The sequence below is a fragment of the Sinohyriopsis cumingii genome, chromosome 15, assembly GCF_028554795.1.
Source record: "Sinohyriopsis cumingii isolate HCF-2022 chromosome 15, ASM2855479v2, whole genome shotgun sequence".
Taxonomy (NCBI): Eukaryota; Metazoa; Mollusca; class Bivalvia; order Unionida; family Unionidae; genus Sinohyriopsis; species Sinohyriopsis cumingii.
This window is the reverse complement of record NC_142975.1, coordinates 46664185-46674780: the sequence shown is the minus strand read 5'-3', so window position 1 is coordinate 46674780 and position 10596 is coordinate 46664185. Positions and strand designations below refer to the sequence as shown.

General features: G+C 32.2%; 1 protein-coding gene across 2 annotated transcripts in view; it reads right to left on the bottom strand.

Moving 5' to 3' along the window:
* Nucleotides 1–207: 207 nt before the first annotated feature.
* Nucleotides 208–10596, bottom strand: part of LOC149781736 (dnaJ homolog subfamily C member 11-like) — a 117214-nt gene continuing 106825 nt past the window's right edge. For both annotated transcript variants that reach the window (XM_089935848.1, XM_089935847.1), the window contains one exon: nucleotides 208–6184. In XM_089935848.1, coding sequence (XP_089791974.1) covers nucleotides 6178–6184 — 7 coding nt within the window. In that variant the 3' untranslated portion in view covers nucleotides 208–6177. The remainder of the gene's footprint in view (nucleotides 6185–10596) is intronic.

Below are 10596 nucleotides of genomic sequence, written 5' to 3'. Positions count from 1 at the left end.
CATGTGACTTTAAAACACAAAATTTAATGCCTTGCCTCTTTTGCAATTCAAGAATATGAGACCTAAAGACAAACTTAAATAAAGTGTGACAGACATACAGAAGAATGGATGATACTTGTAATACCATAACGCCAATTCCATTAACGTCAGGGCATACAAATGTACATTATTAACCTTTTTAAAAATAAATGATACAAAACTAAATAATCAAATTAAATTTTTTATTCATTTTGAATTATAAAACAGTCATATTATAAAATGTGAATTCATATATTTAGATTTAATCTATGTTAAAATTAATTAACTCAGCACTTGAAACCTAGCAATCATTTAAATATCACCTCGGTAACAAAAAATTTTAAAAAATGAGAGCTTTATAAATTTGCTCAGACACTATCTTTCTATGACAATAAAAATATAAGCTGAATTTCACTGAGCATTATGAAACAGTCAATTAGAAAATTTTCTTGTCCATTAAGAATTTATCATCTATAATTCTAGGCAATAAAGAACTCTCTGTGTTGTAGTCCAATCAACATATAGAAACATTTTTTTCTTTTCAAAGTGTAAAAAATGTGTAGATAACCAAAAAGTTCTACAAGTAAAAAAATATTTCTATCCATGTGACTGATGATGTGTAACATGACTCTGTCTGAGAAAGTGTTTGGTAAGAAAGAAATGAAAAGAAAGGTGAAAGAAAATAATAGAGAAAAACAACCCAAAAGTACTTTATTGTTTTAACAACAATCTGGATTTTAAAAAAAATAATTTGGATTTAATTTTTCCTACATTTTTATATTATGACAAGATTCTAAATAAAATATAGGAAAGACAACATCATAGCCGTTTAATGATATCTAATGATAATAATACAATGTTCATTAACAAAAACATAAATAATTGTAATTGTATAGTTTGTAATATACTAGAGGTCAGCCATGTGACCACATTATGGGCATGTTTCTTTTTGTGGGGAGCAAAATGGTGGCGACTGTACTACTGTCATGCATGTAAAAGTGTCCTTTAAATCCGAATGTGATGTTTTGGGGCAAAAGAGTTTTAGAAATTGACGACCAATTTACTGCTAGATGTATCTCATATCTGTTTGTAATGGCACCATATGTGCCATGCTGTTATTGTTGGTCTTCGTCCACCAAGTTCTATGATGACCATGAGATCACTAACTGGATTGGTTATTGGAAGGATGTGAGCGGCTGATCAAGCCAATTCATGCTCTGAACTGTCAGCAGCACACTCGACAGGAAATGCCACTTGGGTCTGCTTGACCATTAGAGGATGTGCAACAGTTCATTTTTGCTGCGCATGCTTCTGCACTACCTCTGCAATATTCTCTAATCAAAATCGTACTTCCAGTAAGGACGAGACTCTGCCAAGTGGAGTGACCTTGTGTGAGATCTTCCAAACAGTGGCAGATCTCTAAAACTTACATAATCTGCTATATGCCAAGTACATGTAAAAAAGAGTATATTAAATTTAAAACAATAAAATTTAATTGTTACAATTTTTCATTGCCTGAAACTAAAAGTTTCTGGAATTTCTTTATTAAAATTCTGCAGGCAGGATTTTCACTAAAATTCCCAATCAATCTGCAATAAACAGAATGGATGGCTTCTCAGGATAACTTTTACAACTAGTGCAGTGTTTGTAAACATAGAGCAGTGTTTGTAAACATAGAGCAGTGTTTGTAAACATAAAGCAGTGTTTGTAAACAATCATCTGCATAGCCAAAAGTGACACCTAAAACATTAATAATGAAAACAATAAAATTGTGGCCAAACAAGTTTATGAAGTAATAAATTCATTAAATAATTAGTTTACCAGGCATTCCATACATCATTGTCAAGTAACATGTAACAAATAATACCCTGAATCTTCTGTAGTAAAAAGATGGCAAAAATAAATTCCCCTCCTTCCAACTGAACGCAAATGCAGACAGATGGTGACACTCCAATAAAGCATGACGAACAGGGTCCACAAAGTGCCATTGTGCTATTACCATAATGTGCAATCAAACCGAGTCAGTTAATTAAAGAAAATACTATATGTCAATCCTCTTTGCTGTTCAAGATGGAGGGGTACTTCAGTGACAGTTATCAATTTGACACATATGAAAGAAGAAATACAACAGTTATTACATATTTAATATTTTTTGGGGGGGGGGGCAGAGAACTATTCATTTGTGCATATATATACATGTACAAGAAAACTGGCAACTGAAGTTTAAACAGTGTACACGTACTTGCAAACTCATCTCATTATATCCACAACAGTAATTCCATTGAAAATATGCACAAAGAAATTTCTAGAATTTTTCTGCTTGATTCCATTGAAAACCGAATGCACTCACTCTAAAATAACAAAGCAGTTTCTTAAATATTCATGTATCCATGACATGTCCAACTAGTCTGATTTCTGACTGACAATTACGTGCATAAATGGGGCATTATGGGTTTGACAAATACTTTCACTGAAATTCTTACTGGAGGTCAAGGGTACTGACCTCAGAATCTACTTGAGACAATCAATTTAAAAGGTGTAATTTTGGAGAACACCGTTGAATTTCCATGTTCTTCATAAAAGCAGAGGAGTGATTCTCTAAACACCAGAGGAAAACCAATACTTGTTCAAATGTTTGTTTATAGATACGACTTGCACTACCACAGATCAAAATCAACAAGAAGTATGTCTAAATATAACAGCAAACACCTTGATTACAACAATTTAAATTGTTCTCTTCATGTAAATGGTCAACAACAGCAGTTATACAGGACAATGACAGGGGGTTTGTGTCTTTGGCAGTGATTTGGAACTGCTGTCTGCATTTCTGATTCTAACACAAAATGAACCAAGATGATGGGGGGAGTTATGTGCATGGCTCCCACACTTTTCTAAAGATACATTTCCATGTCATTTCTAGGGTTTTTCCTCTAGGGGTTTTCAGGATGAAATTACTTTTTTCAAGGTTCACATATGACCATTACTAAATGGAATTAAAGAACATTTTGGATTATAAAACATGCAGATGTTTCTCATTTCAAGACTCAACTCAGAAAAGATGATCATGTACAAAACCACAAACTGTATCACACGAAACAAGTTTGATTATATTCCTATAAACTGGCATGTAAAGTCCTTTCAATGTAGAGAATAAAAATTCAAACTTTATTTTGCTGCATTATGTTGATAAGTGGGAACAACATAATGATCTTAAAGTATGTTTTGTTTCCTTTCAAAACCTTTAATTATAAAGAATTCTATAGCAATATATATATATATATATATATATATATATATATATATATATATATATATATATATATATATATATATATATATATATGCATCTCACAGAAAGTAACATTTCCTATTACAGTATAAAGTATTAAAAAACCAACAATATATGCAAATAATCAGAATCTTGTCTTGTAACAAAAAGAGCTTAACCCTGAATTTATCTGTGCTAATAAAATCCCATACAAGATTTTTCAAACAATCTAATCTCCTTAAGACAATCTGGTTAAAAATCCATCATTTAAAAAACATTTTCAAAAGGGTTGATTTAAATTTTGACAAAAGACCTTCAAAATTATATACTGTTGTATAAACACAGACTGAATTTTCTGTAAAATCAACTTGTCTTCTTGTAATTGGCTAAACCAGTCACCAAACCTGTATTGATACAGAGGCTCATATTGTTTTTTAATATATAATACAAGGGACAACAAATTTCCCATTTCAGCTTGGAGATTCAACAATTTGGTCCACAAATTTGGCTTTAAATGAATAGCATTCTGTTTTCTAATCCGAGTTTCCTCAAAATATTCCAATCCCATTTTTCATATTTGGACATTTAGGTTGGAGTGTGGGGTCATTGCAACTGCATATCGAAAATTTGAAATTTGCCGCCACCGTGCAGTAGTGACATATGGTAGTCGCTGACTAGCTGGCCTAGAAAATTTAAAGTTATGCTATATCAACTCATACCTGCATGAAATCAGTAGGAAAATGATTTATTTTCTCAGAAATGGCAAGTATTACAATCGTTATGTCATTAATCCACTGACAGACAAGATGAAACTACTGTTTAGATGAAACCTGACCCAGTACTCACCATTTGCATTACTAGTCACATGACTTCACAAATTTCAAATGACGACATCAGAAGTCCAATAGTCATGTGATATCAACAACAAACTCCTTTATAATGTTGTCTCGAAATTTAATTATATTAAATGAAAGTCAGATACTTTTTTGTAAAACCCAGCAATCTGGCTAGTCTGATTTATCAAGCAGAGAGCACATGTCAATGTGGTAGTCACATGATACAACAAAACTCCAGAAGTTGTTCTCAGAATATATAAATATGGATAATTTTGTGTTCTTTCTTTTTTTATATTTTATTACAATTAGTATACGACTTTGATTTAATTTTTTTTCTTTCTCTACAACATTTGAAAATGTGGGTTGTTAGATTTGTGTACTCATGTGACTAGCAATGCAAATCATGAGTACCAGGTCAAAAAACATCAACAACATAGTTTTATCTTGTTTTTCAGCAGATTAAAGACATAACAATTTTAATACTCACAATTTCTTGAGAAAATGAGTAATTTTCATATCAATTTCATGCATGTATCACTTGACCTAATGTTTAAAGTTTGCAAGGCCATTCGGTAAGTGGCTATGCTTTACCACCACAATGTTTTACCTCTTGTGATGCTAGACTGGTTTTCATACCTTCTATGTAAGGAAAGATATGGATATCGAGCTGATTTTGAAAATAAAAGTCTACTAAATGAATCTAATTCACTGGACATTTGGATTGACTCAGCATATATGTTTATTGCAAGCAACCAAATGATCCATGATGCACCCTCCAAATATTCTGGTTAGAACTCGATAAATCTGACTCAAGATCAGTTTAGTTACAACTCATTATGTGATTGTTTTGGGTGTCAAGTGGTGGTGGAAAATTCCAGGGTTTTCCCCGAATTTCATCAACTTTTGAAAAATTCATTTTCTTGAAAAAAATGATCATTTACCCCGACTTTTTCCTGATTTCCCAGTAGCATGCGAACCCTGTATGTGGTCAAAAATATGTAGGTAAAATAATTGGATTAAAAATTGGGAGCGACCCATTTGTACTTAGACCACTCTACTGTTGGGTGCTTGGATGTATTTTCCAGATGACTGAGCAACATTTGTTGTCTGCTGTTTACTACGATTTAGCAATGACTGAAGACAGGATGCATTGAAGACAAACAAAAAGATAACTGAATGGCTAACTGTTGAGAAGTTAATAATAATTATCAGCTTTTTAAGGAGTTAACATCTTTCAAAAACAATTCTTTTCTTCAAGAGTACAACATATCCTGCCAAATTATTAAATCAAACTCTTTGTTTTAACACTAAACTTTTGTAAGACTTCAAGCAATTGGGGAAATTGTGGTAAAATTTCAGGAGCTAAGCCATGAGCATGCTACATCTGAATTTGTTTTGTAATGAAGCATATTATAGCATGGTTTCACTGTACTCAAATTTTCGTCCCAAAGTGAAAAATATTTACAATTTAGGATAGCTTGATATTGTGGAAATTGACCTAGTTTTCTGAAGAAAAAGTCATATTTGCTTGCTTCTTTGCATATTACATTTCAGTTACTAAAAATCTGAAACAGTCACAATTCATCAAATGTGCATTCACATCCTGTTGATGAAAAGCATGGCCGAATTACATGTCAAATAATTATAAGACCTATACATTTTCTTCCTTCCTCCCTTCCAACACAATCTCTAATTTTAATGAAGTGTATTCATAATGACAACTTAAAAGTCCATATAGATTTATACAAACCAATTCCACAGTAGGACATTTAATTTCACAAAGACTCACTAATCAGAGTTGTCTTTGGTTTCAATGTGTATTATTCTTTCTTTAGTACTGCTGATCAAATGGGTATTTTTATGACTATCCTTCATGATTATGCATTTAACAGTCACTCTGTCAGAAAGACAGCTGGAATTATTGGATTAATTCCATGAAGTATTCCTCTGTTGATTTTGGAAGAAAAATTGAAAAACCTCTAGCTAGGATGTTGATGTCAGGATCTAGGTCCTTCTGAAGGACTACCATTACCAGGTTCTGGTTCATCTTTCACTCTATGTTCTGAAAAATAAATATAAATCAGATGATTATGTTGATGATTGAGGTGAAGGAGGATGGTTGTGGTGGTCATGAGGTGATGATGATGATCATCATCATGATGCTAAAGACTGATAATGATGCTCTGTGGAATAAGGGAGTTGATGATAATGAAGATGATGAAAATGATGATAATTTTGTCTTATGGTTTCATATAAATAAGTTCTGAAATGATTATTGATGGAGAACAATGTAAAATCTGTCAATGATTGAGCTAGCGATGTTAACTGGGTAAATTTATAAGCCAAACTGACATCTATTATCCAATTAAATTTTTTAAAATCATGTTTTAAAGAGTTTTCAATCTCTGACTTGACTTGTAAGGCCTCTGCCTATGTTGAAGATACTTTTATGATTCCAGGATGAACCATCTTCAGATTTTAATTACTGTAAATCAGTAAGTAAATCATAATATTAAACAATAATCTATTAATATTGTTAAATTAATGTTTCACTGTTAATTACTGTAAATCACAATGTATTAACATCACTAATGTTTTACTGTTAATTACTGTAAATCACAATGTATTAACATCACTTACGTTTTACTGTTAATTACTGTAAATCACAATGTATTAACATCACTAATTTTTTACTGTTAATTACTGTAAATCACAATGTATTAACATCATTAAACTTTTGGAATATCTATAATTTCAGCATTTTAACCATGTACAATTCAGTGAATGACTGATGTCAACAAATATAAATATTTGTTGGTAATTATTTTACACTATTATATACCAGATATGCTCTCAAGTCCAATTGCAAACTGCAATGACAACGGTCTGATGTCTAAGACTGATAGAGATTTGCTTTCAAAACTTACGCCAGCAGATCTAGGTCTATGCAGTATATCAGGAGTAATCAGCAGAACAAACAACACAGACCTTGATCTCATGGTGAATTATATGACGGAAGATCAGGTCTACATTGATTGCAGTTGGATTGACTTCTAGGAGAGTGCTCCAGTATGCACTAAATGCTACGCTATGCATCCCAATAACATCAGGGCTTGAACTTGCCCTTCAGATATCTGAGCTTACCCTAGAGATATCTGCCTTTGATATATCTGAGATTTCCCTAGAATTATCTGCCTCTGATATACCCAAGCTTGCCCTAGAGATTTCTGACTCTGATATATCTGAGCTTTCCCTTGAGATATCGGGTATTATTTTGACTTCAGACCAACTAAACATCACAAAAATCTTTTAGTGAAAACATTATGTTGATATGTATGTATGAATGTATGTATGTATGTATGTATGTATGTATGTATGTATGTATGTATGTATGTATGATTGCATGCATGCATGTATGTATGTAATTATGCACACACAGTGTGACCCCACTACAGCATGATTCATTATAAGATAAATTAGGATAAAACACAATTGCAGTAAAGTTCCTGAAATTTCATATACATGTATTTTTCTTGTGTGCCAAAAAAATTCTTCCTTAAAAGTACAGAAAATAACATGTAAAAAGTTTACTGTCATCTTAGGGAAGTGATCATGTATAAATTCTAATATAAAATGAGTGTGGCATGGCTCCTGAAGTTTATTATATGTATTTTTCTTGCACACAAAAATAGTATTTTCTTCTTAAAAGTATGAAAAATAACATGTAAAATGTTTATTCAGGGATCATGCTTGGCCTTGCCAATGTCACAAATTGGAATTTTTTCTCCCTTTATTGGTGACAAAATATACCATCTCAGAATTTTTTGGTAACTACACTGTTTGCTGTTTAAACTTGTATATACAATCTTGGGTTTGGAGTGGAGAAATTCAGAGGTACAATGAAAGGAAGCGGCAAATTTGGACATAAAATGCACTGGAATCTATCTATTGTTACATAAATTCTTTGTTCATTTTGTCAAACCATCTTAACAGTGGATTATTATATCATAATCCACTCATTCTGACATCTGGTCTGAGTGAGATCTCTGCTCTTTTTTCTTTTTTTTTTCTTGACATTCGTGTCCGATAACTGAGATCAACCAAATGAGGCACTATCTCATAATGGATCTTTCAAATAAAATAGTGTCGGACTATTAGCCAATCATTAGTAATTACTTAGAACAGAACACCTGTCTATATATTGCCTGTTGACCTTTTTCTCAACATCTGATGCATGTGTGGAAGGCAACATAGTTCCGCTACCAGAAATTGCAACTAAAAATGTGGAGATCCACTTTTGGTCTATCAAATAGTCATGCTACCGGGACTTCCTACAATCCACCAACCTTTGAAGGCAGAAACAGTAACTGCTACAATCAACCATATGAAGGGTAATTCCTTTAGAAGCACTGATTGTTCTGTATGAATACTATGCAAATGAAAAACATTTAGTCTCAATCAATCTTTCATAGTTATTTCTGATGTTGCTGCTGCAATACAAAATGGGCATTTGTTTGGACCTCCAAAGCTGCCACTTAGCAGTGACTTCAATAACAATGCTCTTATATTATGTGTTTAAGTTCGAATAAACAGTAACACAAGAAATAGTGAAAACAACAAGCTTTGAAAAATATAATAATTTCTTTTTCCCTGGAATAATTCCATAAAAATGAAATAATATGAACTTAAGGTTTTAAGAACCAAATCCAAAAGTAATTCCAGAATGATCCATGAATCAAATTTTAGAAGTCCTAATAATAAAATGTTCTAATGATTTCAAGTTCAAGTCCTGACAAAGAATCCAAGATGGAAGACAATAACGTATGCTATAACCTGTAGTGCTGAAGTTGACAGTTCCTTGTAGAAACAAGAAATATCACTCTGGTTTGGAAATCTGAATAAATTTTTTATAACAGCTGTCTTTGCTCAAGAATCTCATATGAGACACATGTTTTCCAGGAATTATTTTTAATCCTATTGAATCCAAATATTAATTTGAAATAACTCCAAATGGCACAAGTCACTTTCCAGTGTAATAGCCCAACGATGTGTGTGTGTGTGTGTGTGTTTTACTAATCTAAAAAGATGGTTTAAATCTTGAAATTTATGACCCAGATAAAGGTCACATGGTCATGTTTACATATTAAAATAAATCATCTAGCCCCTTGATAAGACCCAATCATTTTACTCTAAGAAATTTTTTACAAACAATTGTTTACATCTTAAATCAGCAGTCCCATCATGACCTTGACAACAACCAATCATTTAAAAATAATAATAGAACTGATTTACATGGCTGTTACTAATTTTGAATCAAGGTCAGGATCTAGATCAACACCTGGTATTTACTAAACGAACTGTCATGGTCAAAATATTTTCTGGAAAAAGTATCATCTCCAGTGAATAAATTTACATTACAATAGCATGTAATGAAAATTAAAAAATGTAACACTGACAAACAAAGAATTGAAATAAATATATATTAAATTAGATAAATTAAATCAAATATACATAACAATGCCCCCTTCATCCAAGAAAGCTGACTACAATCTTCAGTAAAAACAAGGAACATTTTATCAAAGAAAGTCAGCACCAAACTTAAATGAATGCAATCGAATCTGATGGATTACTGCATTTTTCAAAGTGACATGAACACGTTTATTGTGCTGTGAAAATGGTTTATGCTTTCAGCAGCTACAAATGGAGGCATAAAACACAAATTAAATTTCCAATCTTTTAAAACCACAGATATCTCACCATCAAGTTAGCCGAAGATGGGCATCTTGCAAAGATGTTCATTCAAGTTTTTAATTTGTTCATGTTTTTATTTTCCTATTAATAGCCTCATTACCTGGATGGCCTTGCCAAAATGATAGCTCTCTCCAACTATGATCAAGGCCAATTGAAGTACATGTACAGAAGCATAAGACAACAATAGCTACATGCTACTGGTGACAATATTGTAGTGAATTGCTTAGTGACAACTGGATATAGATGAAATGAGGATTACCAATTTTTTTTAAAAATGTTATTTGTTTACTAACAGGATGTGACTGATACATGAATTTTATAACATGTGATCTAGACTCAAATTCATGGATTTTTTAATATACATGCACAGTACTTTACAGATAATGGATTGTACTACAAAAATGTAAGTTGTCAATATGCAGGTGTATTTCAGACAGGATTGTCTTCATTTAGTTAAAAGCATGTATTTTTGCACCCACTTTCATTACACCCCCCCACCCCTGCCAATTTTGTTAGGTACATGCATCAACTGACTTGTTTGGTTATAACATGATCTGGTTTACAACACAGTTGGGTTCTATACACTGTACAACGCTTATACAAAACTGCAGAGATGAGCATGAACTTTGCAGTCTGATACTACTCGACTTGGCATGCATTTATTTTTAAAACAATTGGGCAGTCTGACAAAATTTTCCTTTTCTTTCCCATAACATTTCAGTC